Source organism: Hippocampus guttulatus, chromosome 3 (assembly GCF_054856545.1).
Source record: "Hippocampus guttulatus isolate MCC_2025c chromosome 3, RoL_Hgut_1.0, whole genome shotgun sequence".
NCBI lineage: Eukaryota > Metazoa > Chordata > Actinopteri > Syngnathiformes > Syngnathidae > Hippocampus > Hippocampus guttulatus.
The window spans coordinates 17852091-17874933 of record NC_141263.1 but is presented as its reverse complement, the minus strand read 5'-3'; the positions used below and the strand labels follow the sequence as shown (position 1 = coordinate 17874933).

The 22843-nt window shown below is 41.8% G+C and overlaps 1 protein-coding gene across 2 annotated transcripts in view; it reads right to left on the bottom strand.

The window, feature by feature from the left end:
• The window catches only part of galnt2 (UDP-N-acetyl-alpha-D-galactosamine:polypeptide N-acetylgalactosaminyltransferase 2), a 49339-nt gene extending 27954 nt beyond the window's left edge, over window positions 1-21385 (bottom strand). For both annotated transcript variants that reach the window (XM_086107190.1, XM_086107191.1), the window contains exon 1: window positions 20903-21385. In XM_086107190.1, coding sequence (XP_085963316.1) covers window positions 20903-20998 — 96 coding nt within the window. In that variant the 5' untranslated portion in view covers window positions 20999-21385. The remainder of the gene's footprint in view (window positions 1-20902) is intronic.
• Window positions 21386-22843: the final 1458 nt, after the last annotated feature.

The window sequence follows — 22843 nt, the reverse complement described above, 5'->3', positions numbered from 1 at the left end:
TTTTTCTTCCTTTTTCCAATTCGCATTCACATCGGTGCAAAAATGCAGGTGGAACCGATACTTTTGTACACATAGCAAATGACGGTGGAAATAAATACACTTACATAAGGTGGCATGACATTTTCAAGAGTCAACATCATGTAACATAAAATGATGACACCATTATTGCCTTTTCTCAATAAAAACGAATGCTGTACAATCATTCCGACATTTGATCCACGCCCCCTGCCACCCAGTGTCCCATCTGGAGTAAAAGCAGATTTAGATGGGCTGACATCCTTCATTGTGGCTCTGTGACACCGCTGTAAATTATTTCATAGCCGCTTAAGATGACAGACATCAGCTACTGAAGTTCGCCAAATGGCTTTCCCTCCCCGCCAACACTTGAGTCAATCGGTTTATTACGTCCCATGTTCTTATTTCTGAGCGTCATCCAGCCCTACCAAAACACTGTCAACTGATTCTTAACAAGTCTTGCAGCTCACTGGCTGTACACACGAGAACAGTGGTATCTAAGAGTGCTCATGGGAACACACCCTCCCAATGAAAATACCACCCAATTAGCATCTGGACTTATTGGCAGCATCCAATGCACGCCATACAAGTGTGGCTTCCAGTAGCAGTTTAATAGCTAACGCATGGGGTCCTTTCAACAGAGCCAAGTGGGCAACATCAGTGGAACAAAAGTGATGTCACAGTGAAATAGAATTTTCTAACCACTGGACATTTTAGGGGGGGTTTCAGCCAAGTTGGAAAGTCCCTTAAATCATGCTAGCACATCATTAGAACCTTAAGTCATTATAAATGATTAAAAATGGGCTGTGCGTCAATTCAACACAAGAAGCTGCAAGGAAACTTGGGAGCAAGAATAATCTGTTCTGCAAATATGTGATCAGAAGTAATACAGAAAGACTGTTTTTAACAACAAGGATTTAAGATTTAATTCCGCCTAGTTTTGTCAGTGCAGTACAGACGTACACCTAACATAGCTATGCGTTTCTATACCGCAGGGCCCTTTTCAGGTAGTGGGGAGGTTGATCTCGGCTCACTTTGGGCATAAGGAGAACTACCCGGCAACACATAGAGAGGCGGACAACCATTCACACCGTCAATGAGTGGGAACAGAATCTGTACTGCCTGCACCAAGGTCAGGTAAGTGTACTACTACAACATCAGCGACTCTGAGGTGTTGCCTTCACAGGTGATAATATTCCAGTGTTACCATACACGGCGTCAAAGAGTGTTTAGTTCTTATGTTTCACTGTAGTTCAAAGGCAGAAAATGTTGTTTCACTCATTTCAAATGACGTACTCTTAGATAATCATCTGAACCTCTTTCAAGGCACTCCGGGGGACTCAAGGAAAAACTAATTTTCTGAGACTTTGGAGAGCACAGCTTAAGGGCACGAAACACAGAAAGGTAACCCAAAGAGGCAAAAGCAGAACTCAAGTCTTCAATCTTAGATTGGTCTCCGTTGCAAGCAGAATGATGTCATATTTAATGGGTCTGGACAGTTGTATACCACTGAATTTCAATTTTCACGGTTCAATTTGCACTTTGGACAAATGAAAATGGCAAGTAAATGTTGGAGATATGCTAGTCTACTTGGTAACTTCGAGTGGAGTGCCCCTGAGCCAGGCACCAAACCTACCTAATTGATTTCCAACACTAGAATTAGACTGCAATCATGAGCAGAATAAATACATTTTAATTGACCCTAGGTATATATGGTAAGACCCAACTGTGAATCAGTCACAAGTTCACATTAGGTAGTTGGAGGAACATGGGTTGGATTGAAAACTGACACAAATAAGTCCTTCGTATAACTATATTGTTTGCTCCGGACGACCGATGGATGGCTGAAAGAGTGCCTCATAAAATAAAACCTTTCCCAAGGGACACACAAACTCGATGAATTGAATACACTCAGCAAGATTCCTATTTTCAGATTACCACCACAAATCTTTGCGATTCACAGCTGAGGACTTTAAAATGAAAATGAGAAACAGTTAAGCACTTTAGTGGACACGTGGGCATAATCGCCTCTCCAAAAGCTACTGTGGATATAACTTACAGAACAAATGCTGGAGTAATATTATTGCATTCGTATGATGGATTTTACAACCTGATTTTTTATTTTATTTTTATGTGTGCAGTTTTCGGTCCTTGAAACATGGGCTGTTGCAATGGTGGGCAAAACTATTTTTATATAACTCAGTCTAATTCATAGATGGTTGAATGATACTGACCTGCCTTTTCCATCCTTTTATTTCTGTTCTCTTTTGGCTTTCACTTGTTTTCTCTCATTGAGCTCAACACTGCTTTTGGTCACCGTCAAGACTCAGGCCTGAATGTGTCCTATCCGCTTAAGAAATGCAGCAATTTGGGCCTTGCTGTGACACAAGCAGACATTAAATGAAACATGACAGTTCCAGACCAATAATGTCTCAATGTGACAAGAACCTGCCTCGTATCAAAGCACCACGACTAACAAAGTGCACACACCGACACAAAACAATTTAAATATTTAATTTACAGCCAGAAGTAACTACAATGGCCTTAATGCAAGTCTAAATAATGCTGCTATGTTTCTTTTATACATTTTACATCTACTATGAATGAATGCATTGGTGACTCATGTCAAAACTTGAACAGGAGTGCACGCAAGCAATGACAAAATTATTATTTTGCAGACATTATATGAATTAGAAAGATCAGAAGAGTTAAAAAATTCTCATGCTAAAATAGAACTTAACACATTTTCATAGAGCGGGTTTAAGACTGCGTTTGTTTTAGTTTTAATAAACCACAACAAATTTGCAAACCTGATCCATTTCCGTCCTTTGCACCACAGGCAAACACATTTGGAAATGCACCCAAGAAGAGGTGACCAGTTGATGGAGGCCATACCAAAGCATTACGGTGTTCACATCTGACCAAACGAGCAGCACCAAAGAGGAAAAACTAAGCAGGGTTCAACTGGACCGAAGGGTGCTAGTGAGAACGCGCCCCAAGGAGGAAACCTTGAACAGAAACTCAGAGAGACTATCGGTCCTCTACCTCGACGCATTGAGTTGAGACAGAAAAATAAAAGCTAGATGGTTTAACAATTATTATACTAATATGAGCAGTGAGCAATTGTATACAAATAGTAATACAGTAGTAGTACCTGCCACGTATTGTATGAAAGCACAATTCAACCAGGTGTAATTAATAGCCCTAGTCTATTTCATGCCAAGTGAAGGATGTTTGCTGGGTGTTCTCACACCTGCTGCTTGGCTAATAGGATAAATGTAAAATCCTCCAACACATCACGACATGCATGCATGCTTGAGAGTGTGTGAGAGAGAGAGCAAGAGAGAGAGAGAGAGAGAGAGAGAGAGAGAGAGAGCGAGAGAGAGCTTTCGCCAGTGTCAGCTCATATTTGTATGTGTGCACATGAGGCCCCAGAAACATTCGTGTGTTCGGGAAGGTTACACGTACGCTGTGTAGATAAGCGCGCATGTGTGTGTGTGAGCAAGTGTGTGTGTTCATCCGCTAATGGTCAGTGTATATAATCCACGATAATCTGATCACAGTTGATGACAGATTAACTCAGAGAGAAGCCAAGCGCTTTCGCGCGCACACAAACATTTGGATGGCGTCAGTTTGCGTTCATGACTTTTCCGGCCGTGGTTGTTTCGTCGACTATAACCTCCAACCCAAGTTGTACTCCGCAATGCACACATGCCGACAAGAGCAAGGACAAGGGTCATATTTACCTGATATTGACTTCCTGTTAAGTAAAAGAAAGTGGTCAAATTGGTCAGAAGAATATTATGCAGTTTCATGGGTGATTTCATAAAGATGCAATATGATGCAAGCATCTCATTTGACTGATATTCTCTCCGACTGTTCGGTCATTCCGTTTATGTGGAGTTAGACAGACTTGATGGTGTAATGTGGGTTAATAAATAAATCAAACTAAATTGTACATTAAGAAAAATGTTGATGCAACTTCCTGTTTCGATTACCAACAGTGCGGTGGTTAATTTGCCTGAGTTCCAGGCAGCTTGCGAGTTCCCAATCGGTGACAGTGTGAATGGGCATTAAAGGTTGTCCGTCCTTACTGTTCTGTATACCTTGTGATAAAACTGATGACCAATGTCTGTGGAGTACTTCCAGTAATTCACCTATGTGGCCACAATCTTGTCAGATTTATGGCCAAACTGGTTGACCTTCTTAGGGTCACGGGAGAGCTGGAGACTACCCCAGCGGGCTTTGGGCAAGAGGCAGGGGTACACTCTTTACAACTTGCCAGCCAGCCAATTGCAGTGTACACTAATTCAAAATTCAATAATGTCTGAATACAACAGTGCTTATCGTAACCAAAGCAAACCGAGTCAAACCGAGGTGGTTTGCAACCATGCCGCTACTTCTGCCAGGACTGGTTGGAGAGCAAGAGAGAAAAAGTGGGAGCTTGTGCGGACTTTTTGATTTCAACAAGCGCATACAATTATTCTTAAGGCTTCTTTGGACCGGACCGGATTGCTTCACAAATGAACATTTGTGTTTGTTTACCGCAGTGACTCAAAATAAAAATGTGCCTCAAACGTACAGAGCAAAAACCCAATTGATCAAGACATGTCAAATTTGGGTGCACATAAAAATGTACAAAAGATTTTGTACAATCCCACCCTTTGAAAGTGTATGTGACATACTTCAGTATGGCTTCAGTGTGACCTCATTCCCAATTTGACTGTGTTATTCCCCTCACCAAAACACCCTGCAGTTATGTCGTTCCCATAATCTCTGATCACAAGTTGCTCATTGGAGAAGAACACTTTGCTGAACTCTCGTAAGGATCATGGGACCTAACACCAAAAACCAAACAAAAAAAACAAACAAACAAAAAAATAAGAATGCCGCACCGCACCTCAATGGAATTTGTAATTGCATATACTGATGCCACAAGATATAGGCCAAGCACAAAAAAAATGGAGAGAATAATAAAGAATCAATGTCATGCATCAAGAATGTACACAATCATGAACTCCTATTACATCGACGACTGTCTTCAGTTCTTAAATTATTCACAGCAAACCCTCTTCACATGATGTTGGTTAAGAGTATTAACTGGGACAGTACAGTGAATGAACCCTTGTGTATCGCCAGGGTTACGCTCCAAAAAAAAAAGTGCTCTATTAATACAGTTGACTTGACATGACTTGACAAAAAGATCCGTGTAGAAGTCAGCTTCATTTTTTTACCATTATTATACAATAAAATACTATAGAATAAAAAAAAAATTAAATGTAAAAATATAAACCTTTTCCGCACACAAACATCTCAAAATACAGATGAAAAAGCAGAGGCAATGTACAAACCTGAACAACAACACCTCGATTCCACTAGATGGCGAAAAGAATACAGTCATACCTCGGTTTTCGACCATAATCCGTTCCAGAAGGCTGTTCGAAAACCGAAACCACGCTCTTTAAAAAAAAAAAAAAATCTTTATTGAACACATCGGCTCACAATGGAACGCTACACGAGGAAGCGTCACTTCCTCGTGTCAGGAAGGCGAGAGGAGTCAAGTGGTGCATTCAAGTGTGTTCAGTTTGGTCGAGAAACGATTTTTGGTCGTAATCCGAGGCATAAAAAAAACTCGGAACTTTTTGGTCAAAAACCGATTTGGTCGAGAACAGAGACGTTCGAAAACCGAGGTTTGATTATACTTAAATAGCATTGGCAAGTCAATACAACAGATTTTGACCTATCAATAAGTTCTTACAACCCCCCCAATCCCCCGCCCAAGTTCTCGATTGCAGAACCTCGAATATGCCCGAGTTCAGTGTTGTTCAACAAGAAAGGATTAAACCAGGGATCGAAGCTCAATGTTGAACTGTTTATTTTTATAAACAGTTCAACATCATCCTCGATGTAGAGCTGAGGCTCACAAAGATTTATCATGTCCACATGAAAGTGAGCACAGATATTTATGATGTCCGCCAGGCAAATAGCATTCTGCAGCTGTGGTGTTAAAATAACCTGAGCAGGTCTAGGTCAAAGCGAAACCTGCAACACAATCCAATGCATTTGCATTCAGACATGGCACTCAATATGATCTGCATGTCACAAAATATAATATTGTTTTAGCTCAGGGTCAGCACTCTTAAATTATCAAAAGAGCCATTTGGGAGCGCCACGTGACCCTGAACGTTAAAATATATTTTACGTGCTTTATTTTGTTCCCCCCCTACATTCACTATGGGGTTTCCAAATCCAAACAACTGGGTAGTCTGACTAGCGTCTCGGAATGGACTGACTTTAAAACGTAGTCGCTCCATGCAAACTAACAACATATGTGCATCATGACAGCTGTCACCACATGTGGTCAGACAAATAAACACACGCTTGTAGAATGAGATTGATGTGATATGACATTAGACCTCAAACATCTGGGGTCACACCACGTATACAATCTTGGAACAATAAATCTTGCAAGTCTGAATGGAATTGGTTGTTGCTCTGCATCAACTTCAAAAAGACCTTAGCTACCCATGTTGAGCTGGATAGTATTCAAAAAGGAAAGTGCTCTTCTGTCGACCTCAGACAAAAATTCCTGAAAGTGGTAACGTTTTTGTGCAAACCGTCACAGAACTTTCAAATGAGCGTGACATGCGTGCACTCACGAACGCACGCTTTTCTTTTGAGGAGCGCTCACGGTTTGTTTCGCCTCAAGAAGAAAAAGAAAGAAAAATACAGAGGGGTAAATTCACTGTGTCAACTTGCAGCTGAGCTATTTTGCTCACACGTTACGAACCAAACTGCAACAAGTCACACCAACGTGTGTGTGTGTGTGTGTGTGTGTGTGTGTGTGTGTGTGTGTGTGTGTGTGTGTGTGTGTGTGTGTGTGTGTGTGTCAGCAGGAGAGACTGGGTGTAAAACAGCTCAATGGTACAATTGTGTGCACTGGCCTCTTTCCCGAAAACCCATCTGCATCCCACAAACACATGCACACACAGAAAGCTGCATGCATATATATATATTACACACACACACACACACGCGCGCGCCTACACAGGCACACATAATTGTCCGTCTAAAACAAGAGCGTGCAGGAAACAAAATATGAAGCAAGTGACCTTCAGGTTTGAGCTGAAAAAGAAGCAAACAAAATGCCAACCAAATCTATTTGAAGCACTGCAGCCATCGAGCGTATGAATAATCAGTTGGACATAATCATCAACAATCATGCTGTGCATAATTTTTTTCTACAGCCTCACAATATCATTTTGGCACAATTTCAAAAGCAGAAAGATTCAAAAATGGATATTCCACTGCGAAGAGGTTCTACCCACTGTACATTTTCTCTACTTTTTATTTATTTATTTATTTTGGTCGCTGATCAAAAAAGTTCTGTTTGGATAAAGCTACGTTCACAATATAGAAGAATATTTTTGTGACACAAGAACATAAGTGAATAAAATGAACCGAGTCACATCTTGATGCTGCCAGGGACCAAAACAATCAGCTCATTTGCCTCCCAGCATGTTCGCCTCGCTTAAGAGAACTCAGATGCGCGACACTGTTGTTGTGGTACTGCAGCAAATCATTCACACACGCTGCTCGTTTTTTTTTTTTTTTTTTAATTAGTGTGTGGGATAAACCCCCCTTGAGTAGAGGACATGAAAGGGCATCGAAATTGAAATTTAAGGAAGGGCAACGCAAAGCTGGAGAACCCCAAAGAGTGAAGAGTTCATGGGAAATCAAAACTAATGCGCCCATTACACGAGGCCTGGTGTGGCCTGTGACAATGATAGTATGGTCATCAGAGGGAATAAGCCATTTTTCTACAAGATTGTTGAACAAACTGCTTTGATTTATTGATGTTAAATTTGAACTTTTTTTTTATGGGAAGGCAAAGTCTCATTTTGACATTTGTCAACTGCTGCTTCAATGCCGGAGTTGTATTCAGAGGAATATTGGTGGCCTGTACATCAAACGTTGCACAACTACTTTATTGCAAGCGAGTCAACAGTCAAGTTTTCTGGGTTTAGTCGCGTGACATTTGCAAGGTGAGCCCTTAGGAACTGATGTCATTTTCAGCCGACAGCAAGTGTCAGTACAAGGCAAAATGGCAGGCCCTTCAAAGGGCTAAAATCGAGTCGATTTTTCTGCTTAATTCATACTCCACAAACAACATTAATCAGAATACCGTGTTTAGACAAGTGTGGCTAAAACGGTTTTGATTTGACTTCCTGTTTTAAGAGGAAACCAGAGCAGAGAATGGCTGGAACTGACCAATAGGGAACGTCAGGAGGAGCAATGAGGCACTGGCGAGGTACAGGACACGAAGGCTGAATCATCCCAATATGCGTGAGCCGAGGGACCGCGTTGGCCTCGATGCTGCCAGGCTGGTGGGGGGGTTAAATACCTAACTTGACTGTACAGAGTCTTTCATCAACCACAAACTTCCTCTCTTTTCTTCACCCACCCCCCCTTCCTCTCTGCTTTCTTTGATCCTCCCCTTCTGCCTCATCCCCCTCTCAGAGAACACTAAATGACTGTTCCCTCCTCAATCACACTCCCGCTCTGTGATTACGCCCACCGCAAAAACTAAGTATCTGCTGGGTGTGAGACAATCTGCATAATGGGAGCCCATTGTGCAAAACTTAGGGTGAGTGCTGCTAATAGGAATGAGAAAACAATGCAAGTATTTTTACATGGAAAAGGGCAAAAGTAAAACGATTGCCAGGCACCCAGAACAAGGATGAGGTCATAAATGTTACAGTGCTGATGAGTACTAAAATCACAAAAACAACATATCTCAACGTGGTGTCTGGAGATCCCGTAAAGTTCAGAAAAGATTTTCTTTTGCCATACAAGGAGAAATGTTTCTTATGAGCTAGCAGAGAGAGGTGTGTTTTTGTCAGTGTTAAAGGTGCACTGAGAAATTCAATCGGTAGCAGGCTATTTTGCATGTGTTTGTTGTTATGTGCACGCTGCATAAACCGTGTTTGTCAATCTGGGCACAAAATATGTGCATATAATCTTCATAACCTTAACATCCTTCCTTATTTATATGTCAGCTCTAATTAAATTAAACACACGTGCACCGGCCCGAATGCTTGAAAACATAACAGCAAACCTCTGACAGGAGATAAAACAGGCTCCATCTGTCCTTCGCCTAGTTACAGCAGAGCCGAAGCAACATTTCACGACATGACTACAACATAACATACTGTAAGCTTCCTGGCAAGTCAACGCTATGATCCTCTGGTTCCACTCCAACATGGAATCATATACAGTATGTAGTACCACAGATGTGAATTAGATTGATGTATTTTCGCTGGTTCGTGGACTTTAAAAGTCCCAATTTATTTCCCTAAAGTTATCCTTTTGTCAAAAATTAACCTTATGAAATTACAAGATGTTCAGTGTACAGTACACTCACCTTTAAGAAGTATATCCAGCCCTCCATGTTATACTGTTCATCGTTTTTAGGGCCTATGAGTTTTGAACTCAAAAGGTTAAAGCAAGAGATTTCTAACAATATTACAAACAGCAGTACCACAACTAACCATATAAGAGCCAAACTGGTCAATAACGCAATCTCAGATGGGGATTTTTTTTGGATAAAGCTCTAGTCTCGGATTGGGTTCAATTTTGGGGGGGTTTCTAATGAAATGGCCAGTCAATGTGTGTACTTGTAGAAGAAGAAGAAGAAGAAAAAAACCTTGATTTGTCTCACAATACAGATTGTGTCAGCTCATATTAAGGGCCAAATTATGGCACAGATTTTTTACAAATTAACATGTATTATTTCCTTTTTTGTCAGTTAATTTGGTATTTGGTTATAAGAACATTTCTGTAACAATGTTTATTTTTAAGTATTAATTGAAATGTATATGAAACAGAGCCACTTTTATGAATAGATTTAAAGGGGAGTTGGTAAGATGTTCAAGAAACCACCAAGCCAGAGGAAAAAAAAAAATACAACCAATTGGCAACTTGTCAATCATTGGCCGGAGATAACTGACAACCTTTCTGCTCAACCTGTACTTTTAAATACGGTACCTCTTTTTGATTTAATTCTACATTGCATATACCATGCAACCAACGTAGCAGCGCGAGCTAACATCGGCTTGTTTACAGTGCTCATGCTAGCTTCGTATAGCTAGTGTTGCTATTTTGTTGAAGCCGGATATACATTTTCTGTGACTATTTATCACCACGATGCACGTCACCACATGTTTTGTGGTGTTATTCAAATCTATGGTTTTGGCCTTTCTGTCTGGAGTGTACATGTACTCCCGGTGATTGCATGAACTTTTTTTATGTTCTTCAGCCTACTGGCACGGTTCAAAAACACAAATTTCTTGTAGCTGTCATGTGATTGCGGGTGGGAATTTTCTGTCTTTATTCCCCCAAAATACCACGTCTTGGAATGTGTTAAATGAAGTCAAACAACAAAACTAAACCATCATTTGGGTCGCGATTGACTGATGTGGTCTAGTATTCAGCCTCGACTGTAATGTAATGTGCTAAATTCACCAACATGTTCAACAGGCGAGGAGCAGATGTAAGGCATCTAATGAGGGCTAATTACATACTCTAACTCCACTCTAACTGGGTAGAGGGGAGAATTTTCTCAAATGGTCCGCAGGTCCCCTGAAACGAAATCGTACTGTCCGCGGGGGGAGCATTCCCTTTTTTTGCATTATGACTTTATGACTTTATGACATTATGACTGTTTTTTCCATGATGTCTTTTGAAGTGTTTTTTGTCCAATGAGTCACATGAGCCCTTTTTTATTCTGGCAAGTGGAATATACCAGCTGTGGACAATTTGTAAACAACAAGTAACGGGAAGCAAAGACTGTTCAGCATGACTCAAAAGATCTCAGATGATTTGGGTAAATTTTCCAGTTATATAAATTTAGAAACAATACGGACGTAAGAGAAATATATTGCACACCGATTCTGACTTCAAAAGTTCCAACGTACTGTAATTGAAAGCCCAATTGTATATATGTTTGCATGCCACACATTACAAGGTTGTGGAACATCATCCTGAACTATTATTCAATCATGAGTCCTGATCCTTATCATGCCAGCGGCCTGCAAGCAATACTGTACTGGTTTAACACTTCCCTATGATAATGCCATAATGAACTCGGCAGATGAACTAGATTTGAGATTACACTCAAATCTTGTTCATCACACATGCAATCTCATCAAGTCATTCAGTTAAAGATGGTTTCAAAGCAGTCCCCTGTATTGCCAGCCATTTTAGAGCATTTTGACTGATCTTGGAAGACCACCAAAATTTTGCGTTGTGACTGTGTAAGCACTGAACCTACCAAAAGAAATCTCCTTTCACCTGAAAAAAAAAATAGTTTGTTTCTATCTCTTTCCATTCTTTAGCAATCAGCACTAAAAGATGGGTTGGTCTCACCAAAAACACCCGCTTCTGACAAAAGAGGTGCAGAAAATATCTTTTCGTAAAATGTATGTCACGAAGACAAGTGCCCAAGAACCATAACTGTCTGTCTAAAATGCTAGTGTCGCTGTCTCAAGGATTTTTGATAAGGGGGAGTGAAGTTCAGGCTTTACTTCTCCTAAACTTGTGAGAGACAGCTATTCATGTCCCATTCGAAACTGTATTTTGACAACCCCAAAAAAACATAACAGTATGGATGAGTGGAAAGAATCCCTCCATGTTCTGTGCTGTCAGAATGTTTGAATACTTTGGTTTGTAAAGTCCAACATCAGATTGATGAATAAATGGGACATGTCACAAGAATCTCAGTTCCATCCATCAAGTCGCATAACACACAAATAATTCCAAACATTTGCAGGATGCAGTGGGCTGATTAATCGGTGTGTTTAGTTTCCAATGACTTTTAACATCAATTTATCAAATGACCCAGTCCATCAAACATCAAGCAACCTGCCAAAGTTTCACTATAATTCTTCCCTTTTTTAAAGACCGCGAGCCGAGTCAGCGGGTCCGCTTCCTGAAACCCTTTCCACATGCTGTAAAAGAGACACATCACAAGTTTCTCCTAGCTGGCACTATAACTTGAGTGTAGACTTTCGACTTTGTTAAAAGATTGTGTGAGTGGGTGAGTGAGTACACATTTTGTCATAGTGACGTTTACGGTTTACCAGAGGGAAGTTATGGAAGAAAGTTTTTCTTTATTGATGCACTGATATTGTAAATCTGGACTCGTACTCTGTCTCGTAAAAACGCTACGACACCGATTTCACTTCACCACCGTGACAAATACGGGCAAATGGAGTAAACCGGCTTTTGCCCGAAAGCAATTTTGGGTGCGCTGAAGGTGGAATAGAGCTGTACAAATTTGATCCCATTTACCATTTACTCAGCCTGAAAAGTGGTATGGCTGCAGGACTAGCTCAACATGACGCAATTACAATTCATTCAACGTGTAATCAGGACAGCAGAACCTCAATGCTCGAACACAAGCTGCTCTTGGATGCTTGCGGACCTCTGAATGACTTGCAAAACAAATTCCATACGAAACCATGGATATACTGTATACTGTATATATAACAAAATTGGATCCAGGTATAAACTCTTCATTAACTCCACAGTCAATTTTGGGAATAAAAATGGCATTTTTCTTGATGGTCGCACGTAAAAAATGAATAAATAAATAAAAGGGGTGGGGGGGGGCAGTAACCCTTTCAGGGACATCAGTCACTACGGTGGACAGTTTATAATCTTATAGGTTATCATTATTGGTGTATGAAAAGGTTAATAACTGTTAATTAGGGATGGGTGAGTACCAATATCAATATAAAATTTCTGCTAAGTATTTAAGTGTACAGGGCCCATGTGAAAGCTTCGAGTGCATTAGTGTGTTGGAACCAAAATGTATGCATTCGTTTGGTAAGTCCATTTCTGCATGACTGTCAAAGTGGTTTTCTCAGAACTGCATCCTTGTCCATCCTCTAAAATGCACGTTAAGAGGTATGTTTAGAAGGTTTATAGGGTGGTAGGCGGTCCATCAGCACCGACGGAAGGTCCGCCACCGAATGACTCCAGTTTTTCATGAAAATAGTGGTGCCAAACTGTATTTTTAGCGAAGACGGAAGTGCGGTTTCCATAACGATAGCAGAGTGACTGACTGGGCCGTCATGAAATAATGACGGCCCGACGATGACAGACAGGCAAGGAGGCCGCTGGCCAACGACAAAATATGGATGGGCAATTTTGTTTTTACACATGCACAACTGGGTTAATATTACGCTTTAGAGTTTATTATTAGTGTGTTGCCACCAAGATTATATGTTATTTGCAAAACAATTTAGTTGATGTGATGTCTGTCTCCATGAAGGTATCATGCATTACTTACACATTTTTCCGCCTTTCATTGACTGAGGAAAAATAGAACATTGTTATTATTGAGTGCAGTAATAAGGTCTATTTTTTCTGCTGAATGAAGTAAAGGCAACATAGCGCTTTTACTGACTTGTGTATATGAAACAGCCCGTTTCTTTTCTTTTTTTTTTTAATACTTCTGTGATACAATTTGAATGATGGTTTAAAGTCTAAGCTTTGATGAAGAATGATGAAGTTATCACGTGCGGCATGTCTCACACCCCTCAATTCATCTAAAAAATAAAGTGTGAATGGGCCTTAACCATTGTACATTAGAACTTATCGCTCTTCCTTAACTTTGATAACACGTTTGGTGACACTGAAGTTTCGCTGCTTCGAATGCAAACGTGTAAATTATGCTTGATGAATGTTACCACAAGACAAATTCCATTTGGGGCTCATATTTTTCAAAATCTTTTAGAAATTTGGAACTGTAATACACCAGCTCCGGCCTCCCTGTGTGGAGTTTGCATGTTCTCCCCGGGCCTGCGTGGGTTTTCTCCGGGTGCTCCGGTTTCCTCCCACATTCCAAAAACATGCATGGCAGGCTGATTGGACGCTCTAAATTGTCCCTAGGTGTGAGTGTGGGCGTGAATGGTTGTTCGTCTCTGTGTGCCCTGCGATTGGCTGGCAACTGATTCAGGGTGTCCCCGCCTACTGCCTGAAGACGGCTGGGATAGGCTCCAGCAACCCCCGCGACCCTAGTGAGGATCAAGCGGTTCGGAAAATGGATGGATGGATGGAACTGTAATACAGAACCTCAGGGTCACCTTCAGCGGTTCCACTGGCTGATAGCGCATGTTATTTTCAGTGCATAGGGGCACACCATTCAATAAACACGTAAATCAAGGTAAAAGGTGAGAACACCAGTAAGTTCAATACAAAAAAAAGGTAGACTACATCCTTAATAAGTACGTTTTGATTTTGGCTTTGAAGAGAGAAATGATGTCTGTGCTGCACAGCAACTGAATGCTCTGCTCCCCGCAGTGATGAGGCAGGCAGGAGGTACAGAGAAGATAAGGATCGAAGGATGCCGCCGCATCTCGCAATCTGCACAATGTCAGACAGGTGTGGGATGGTGAGGTTATGGATGTCCTCAAAAGGAAGCGGGGTTTTCAAACGCATTCTAAATTTATCCAGCAGCCGTGGGATCTGCTGCAAGACTGGTGTAATGTGTTGGACGGATCCTGAAAATTGAAAGATGACGTGCGCTCCAGTCATCTTCACTGGAGCCTGAGGCAGGTGTATAAAGTCAGCAATATGATGGCCAACCGGGACCTGGATGCAACACATATACGCAGACGTCACCAGGTGAGATTTGGAAAAAAGATATGTCTGGATGGACGTCTGCTCATATAAAGCTCAAACAGCATGTGGCAGGGCAGACAGATTTGAGCTAAGAGATACAATGTGTGCGTGATGCATACCGTATGCTGACCCAGCCTGCTTTTTAATCACATTATTGCAACAGCGGATCAATGTGTGTTGTAATGTTTGTCACACGCCAAGCTCGTCTTGGTCATCTGGTAGAATACTAAATGCTGTTTGACCTCGGGCAGATTATTGCATTAAAAAAGGCGACCTGCATGTTTTCAACTGTCAACAATTTAAATAAACCCTGCAGTAAGAGTTCACTAGAAACTCAATTAAAACTTTATCACGCTCAGCCAGCTGTGAGCGGAGGTCAGCGACACGCAGGATGTTGAAATGAGATGAGTAACACTTGTCATTTATTCGTCATTTCAGCGCTCACGCCACAACGGACGACATGACAAGTGTGTGCTCTCCCTCAGAGGAATTCAACATTCAGTAACAAGACGGTTGGTCTTCTTGGAAAAAGTAGAAGGATATAATCTGGCTTCATGAAGGCAGCTGTAACACACAGGCTCTACCTCAACTGACCAACAAAGAAGGACAGAAGAGGCAATACTCTTTGCCTGTGTAGGTTGTCACGACACGGCGAGACGCAAGGTGCATTCAAATACAGTCGGACATTTCAATACCAAACAGAAAAAGTCCCTCGATGCATGAGTGAACATAAGGAGCTCCAACTGTAAATAATTTGGGCTTTCTCTCATTCAATACAAGATGACATATACCAAGAACAACAATGGGGGTGAGATGACTTTTTTACTGAATTACAATCAATATTCCATTTTTTCATAGTCAGATTTTTTTTCTCTTTTGCGAGCTCTTATATTTGATTGGTCGTTACATGTGCGACATTGCAATGCCGTTCACTTGTGATGCAAATTGCAGCAAAACCAGTTGCTGACGAACCCTGCACAATGTGCAGTAGTTCCGTCTGTCGCTCGGCGTACCTCACTTGTTTGCTTTTGTGGTACCACACCCAGTGATGGCATAGAGGAATCTATGATTCAACAGCATTCCACCAGTCTCTTACTGACGCATTCTTTATTCCAACAATGTCAGAATTGCAGTCATCTGCCCCCGTCATCATCAAGACCTTCATCACTGTATTTTATTGATTGAGTGATGGCTCCATTCAGCAAACTGCCAATACTGGTTGTGCTCGCAGGCTAAAATTGCATGTTATTTTCTCATTAGTGTAATACTGAACTGCTAAAGTAGCGTACGCGTGCGTGTGTGTGTGTGTGTGCGCGTGCCGTGACTAACTCCAGCAAGCCATAAGGGACAACATCTGAAATCATACTTCACTGTGGAGGAGGGTGATGATGCTGTGGGGGCATATACGCCGCTTTTCTACTCATGTTTGCTTTAAATAAGCAAGAGAGGTCACATCGCCTACAATAAAATAGCAGATCTTATGATAAAGCTCGAGTTTGAGACATGTACGGGCAGGAGGAAGAACCAAGATACCTGTCCGGACAGAACAGATGAAACTTTTTGCACTGAAGTTTTGGACTGGCCAACGTTCTGCACCACCTCACGTGTGTGTTGAGTTCCTAAGCCTCAGCCACCACAAGCAAGTGCATCCAAGCCACCGGCTAGGCACAGCACGCTTGTAAAATTCACTGCTCTGGTGACCCATTTTTAGTTTGGAAGGCTACCATATCAGCACTTGGGGATGTGCGCGTGATTCACCGATGCTAACGTTTACATCATGTTCCCAACAGCACCGCATCACTGTTCCAGGTTACCAGAGACAAAACTGGATGGGCATTAAAATATAAACGGAGACGGGAGGAGCAAACGTGCCAAACAGTGAATGCCATGGATGCCCAGCAAGATTTGTTTTGTTTTGTTCCCCCCCCCACCCCATCCATCAACATGCTGCAGATGTGAAAAGAAAACAAAACACACATTAACTTTGATCACAAGTAACGCTGGACTTATACTGCTTTAGATGTGAGTCTGGTTACTTGATGTAACTTTTGGGACATCTTTTTTCAGCTCTTGCCATGTACGTTTATTGACATTATTACTTTGTAATAAAATAACACTCAGAATCAATGCTCTGATGAATTTAGTGGCTGTGAGGGGTGTAAAGGTCTCGCTTGGTATCACCCACAATGAAAATAAAACCCACAAAAAGTCAAAGACGAAACAAAACGCACACACAAAATCTAATTCTAAATCTGCACAACTTCAGAAGCATTGAACTTGAAAGTTTCCACTGTATTTGCAAAAAGATGTCGGTGACATGTTCACGATGCTTCGTCTCAGGATGGAAAAAGCAGTTTTCTTTGGTTTGCCAAACATCTGCGGCTTTGCTCGAACAGCTGACAATGTTAATGAAGTCTGTTGGCTTTTCCCGCGGCTCGCTACAATTCTGGCGCTGAGCTTCCCCCCTCACAGCCCTGATTAGCATGAAAGTAGACGCTACGCTCACAAGGGTTGGCAGAAAGCAAAACATGCTTGTTGGCGGAATTCAGAAAGTGTATCCTGGAAAAAGGTTTTGCAACACCCATCTCCTGTGTACCACGATATCAGCAAAGAGGGCTTTGTAAGATGTCCAGGTTGAGGTGCTGCAACTCGTAACAAAACATCACCTAATTATGGATACTTTTACAGTTTTAATTATGGACAGCCAACCTCAAAAGATTTACTTGGACCACTTTGTTTACTTTATTCCGTACAAGATAGCGATGTCACCATCCGAAGCATTTTTTGTTTGGGTCCTGAAGTCTTCCTCCTTACAAAAGAATCCAATTATGGCTGTTTTCACAGTAGATGACCAAGACAAATACTGACATACGCCAAGTTTTCATTAAGTGGTACAATATAATCAAGCTCATCGTGGCATGGTTTTGGAATGGTAAACACCAATTTTGCTTGCGTTTCCCCACAGGCTGTGTAGGGCGTGATGGAGATAGGTGCGTCAGCTACACAAATGTCGTGACAATATAGCAGTGTGACACAGTGAAAACCTGGCGATAAATTCAACAGAGACGACCAACACAGCAGAAAAAACAAAGGACAACATTGGAATGCATCCAACAATGGCTATTTTATCAGAATCTGGCTATCTATTACAGGAAGACAAGCAATGTTTCAGAAACAGCACATTTCTAATTACACTTCTGCATAAATGTGGGTTGCAAAGCCCAAATCCTAACAGAAAAGCTACTGTCGTCAAATGCTAGTGGTTCCAATTTAGCCCATTCTTTGCTTTTTTTTTCTTCCAATTTTCTACTATACCACAGTTGCTGTATTTTGGGGAAAAACAAAAGGACAAATACTGTAAATGCTGAGAACTGCTATATTTGAAAATCCACAATCTGGACTCACTAGGTATGGTTTGTCACTTTAGATAAATCCCTGATATGTAAGCAGCTAAGAGATTGAGTGTCTAAAAGAATTGAATTTACTTTTTGTCAAATGATTGATCTCTTATGTTTTCCATGAATTTATTCATTCAGTGATTAATCCCATGAATTAAATTTAATCAAATAAGGACGCACCATAGACGAGCAATGCCACACAGCCTGTTCAATGACAGCATTTGCATTCGTCAATTTAGAATTACGGTTGGGCACAATACTCAAATTATCTTTTCATTAAAAAAACTGTGATAAGGTGCAACTCACGTATTGCATTTGGTTATCAACAAGAATGACGCTATTGATTCAAATGTCCACACCCTTTTTAAATATTCTGTTTGCTTTCCATTAAGACAGGTAGAGCCCATCATCCAAATTCCAAATCAACTTGAACAAGGCATTGCTGCCTCTCTGAACCCCTTAACAAGCATGAAACATGCATGCACACACGCTTATCAACTAATGGGAAAGTAAAGGGGCTAATGTGGTTGACTGGAGCGATGCAAACACACAGAGGCTGATATGACCAGACAAGAAGCAGGTGGAATACACACGGGATGTTCTCACACACACAAATGCACTTGCTGTGCCTACAACTACCCTTGCAGAGTGCCCCCCCCCACACACACATGCATGTTTACTATCCATTTACAACATGTGCTAGTCTAAGCACACGAGGAGGTGGGGGGGTATATAAAAAGACCACACCCCTGTTCAAAGGCCAGTTGTTTGTGTGTGTGTGTGTGTGTGTGTGTGTGTGTGTGTGCGCGCGCAGGCAAAACGAGAGGGGCAGTATTCAAACTGCCACATGACAGATCAAATAGGAAGGTGTTATCAGGTGGGATGGCATACAAGTAACACATTCTGGGACACAGAACAGCATAGGTTTGCATCATTTTACGGATTAAGGTGACCATCCAAGTCACCCAGTAGTAGTCAGCAGGTTACTGGTTCAAGAACAAAACCTCTAATTGCCACTAATGAGGAGATTAGCATAATGCATGACAACCTCCATCTGTTCATGTGCGTGAGGATGGATGAAAAAGAGTGAAGGTGTAGCTGGCATGATTACGGTCACAATCTTTAGTCTTTGTTGGGAGTTTTTTTTTTTTGTTTGACTCGACTGTTGGGGCCTATCCCATCTGATTTTAAGCAAAAGGTGGACTCCAGCCAGGACCGGTCACCAGTCAATCACAGGTCCTATATCAGTTCCGACATTAAGAATGGCCCTGGGCCACCATGTAACTAGGTTTAGGCCACCCAAATTGCACTGATGCTGGCTCAACCGGGCCACAAGTACAAATTCCATAATTAAATGTGACAAAACGCGTTCTTAATTTTTTTTATGCCATTTATTCAATATCTCGAGTTGTATCGGTTTTAATTGATCATCTCTTTTCACCATCACTGTGTACACTTAGTGATCCTCATTCACTGCTGAAGTGCGCACAACCTACTCAAGCTTATTTTGGCCACTGAGTCTCCACGCTCACTATTTTATCCACAAGTAGGTCTATATATATAATTTTATATTTCTTAAAATGCTGTTTCAAATCACTATATATGCAGTACACAGGGGAGCAGATAGTGTCCATTATTATCATTATTATTTTATTTTTTTAATACCAGCTGCCTTGACATCCCACTGGCGCTCGTACTTACATCTATTTTGGCCACTGGGACGACACGCAGACTTCATCCACTGTTCGGCCGACATACAGTATCAGTCACAAGTTTGGAAAGACACATTAAGAGATCAACAAAATCAAGCTATTAGCTCTTGATAATGCACAGCAGTGAACTAAAAGTCATTCCAGCTCATACGCATCAACCACATCAGGAAGCTGACTGAGAAAATACCAAGATGTGCAGAGCGCTCATCTACTTTTAAAAATTCTAATCATAAAACATTCTGATTAACTATTTTTGTTTACCAAATCATTCCATCAACATTTCTTCATATTCATAATGACGAAGATGGACTACTTGGAAGAACAGTCAAGAAGAAACAACTTGGTAATTGATGGAATTGAGGAAAAACCGGGAGAAACGTGGACTGAAACAGAGGGAAAAGTTCAAAAAATCCTCAAGGAGAAGCTGCTGATACAGGGGCAAATTGAGGTGGAGAGAGCTCACCGCACAGGAAGACAAGAACCTGGAAGACCTCGTCCGAGGCCAGTTGTGGTGAAATTTCTCAAATACAAGGACAAGGACGATGACTAAAGTATTAATAAAAATGTGGGAAATTGCTGACTCAGAGAGTGTTTCCAAACTTTTGACTGGTACTGTATGTAAATTGTATTAATAATAACGTTCATCTTTCAGACACGTTCGCTCCCACTTGAATGCTATGGATCACTTCCTGTTCTCCGTTTAGGTGCTGACGTTCTTCATTCCACATGCGAAGCCCCCCCGCCGGCCTGCCCTGTGAACCAGGCCGGCAGCCTCCCACCAAGACACCCGCCCGGGAAGACACGCCGACCAGTACTGACCGCGACTCTCTCCCGCTGCCACGGGACAACAGCCGGCGGGAGGTTGGTGCAAGTTCACTGGCTAGTCCCGAAACACTGACAATCCTTTCAATTGTAACTTCAAGCCAATCTATCGATACGAACGGGGCCTTCGATTCGTTTTACACATCACCGGCGCGGCCATAACCGAGAGCATCACGCGGGCAGAGGAGTCCCTGGAACGGCGCTCTATCGCCGCTTTGTCCCACCGAAGAGACTGGGTTGGTCAATATGAAAAGGAGACAGTCTTACCTTTCGCCCCAACGCCGTCCCCGAGTAGAAGTAGTAGGCGATCCCCAGCACCCAAAGCACCGCAAAACATAACAATATCCTCGATTTCCTACGCATGGCTGTCTTCTCGTCTCGTTTCGTCCGCCTGCCGAGTGTTCGGTGGGTCGCTGGTTTTGGTAGTGGTAATGGTAGAAGTGGCGGCGGCGGCGACACGTCCCGGTCTGTCGTATTCGCGCAGGGCGCTTCGCCGCTGGGTTCACGGTCCTCCTGTGGGAGCAGGAAGCAGCTAGCCAAAATTCAGCAACGAAGGTGAGAGGGCAAAGGCTAACCCGCTGTAATCCAATCAAATGTCGGATAACCCCGTTGTGGAGGAGGGTTCGATGCTGCAAGCTCGTCGAGGGGCGGATCTTGATAAAGTCGAATGGGAAAGACACGGGCGAATGTTGGAGGAAATTATTGTAGTGAGCGGTTTTAGTTGCAGCTCAGCCCTTGCAGCAGCGAGCGAGGATCTGTGTGCGTGTGCGACAGGCTGTCTGCTGCTGTACTCTGTACGTACGCCAGGGGCGCTAGAGACGTGTTGGGCAAGAATCAAGTCAAATATTTTCTTAATAAGAATATGTTCTATGTGCCCCCACCAGTCGCTAAACGCTATCCGGACTAATATTGCGCTTGTGGAATCTGAATTAAGCAGAAAAGTCCACCTGATTTTATCAATCTCAGAGGGCGGCCATTTAAACTTGTTCTGCAACTTCCATCCATCCATCCATTTCTCAAAGTTGACAAAATTCTGGGAAATGTGCAAACTTCAATCTACTTAAAATTCACACCATCTTTTTTAACATTGTTTGAGCCTAAAAGTGACAAAATGTTATTTTCAGCACGAGCCGCTTTACAAACACACCAGAGTTCTGTTGGAGCAGGTAAAATAGGACCTTGGCTGTGTGCCTTCTGACCAGGACACCCTAAAAACAGTTAGGAGGATGTCAGATTTCCCCTTAAGGAGTCAGTCTGACGAGTAAAACAAACAACAACAAAAAAGACAGGAAAGACAGAAAAATCAGGAAATAAGAGTAACCCAAAGCATGAGGTATTTCACTCACTTGTATTCAGTTGTTTATACTGTATAGTATAGAGGAAAGTGTGGGGAAAAAAACATGCCTTGTCAGCCCACGCAATGTTTCCTTGTCAGGGTCAGACGCCTATCTTGAAAGATGACAATAGCAACCTTGTAAACGTCTATTCACTTAAACGTCATATTAACTTCGGAGAAAAAAAATAAAATAAAATAGCTTCAACTGTGGTGGGAAAATTATTACTAACATTACAAAAATTGCGAATGTTTTTATCGGTTCAGGCTTTCCCTCATGGTTGGATAAAATGTCTATTTACACTTCCCCCAAAAATGAAATAAATAAATAAAACTCATGCCATGAATCCCAATATCATCATTAATGAGGGATACTGAGCGTATAGTGTCGCGGTGTCAACAGCAAGTTCCAACAGGGATACAGAAAGACTAGAAGAGTCTCAGAAAGGCACAGAAGCGGACTTCTCGAAAATGTTAACGCAGCAAACAGTTGAGAATTTTGCCATTACAAAATACAAAAGGTACTGAAACACTGAACAATTCGACACGCATCCGACTTGAGACAATGTCAATTGAAGTTCATCTGTTAAACGGTTTCGTGAGCCTGAAATTTCGCCCAAAATCAAGTCCATCTCTCCCAGGAAGCTCACCAAATGGTGGCGTGCTTTTTTTTTTTTGCAAATTTCCCCATTGTGAGACTAATAAAGGCTATTTTATATTATGCCCTGTGCGCTTCCAGTGTTCCACGGCTTGACAAGTTATTACACTGTATCCAGCTAATGTGAGAGCCATATCTCAAGGTGCAAGGTCAGTGTTTCATTTATTTTCTACATTCAGTAGACTGGAGATAATTGGTTTAATAATGTAACCTGGAA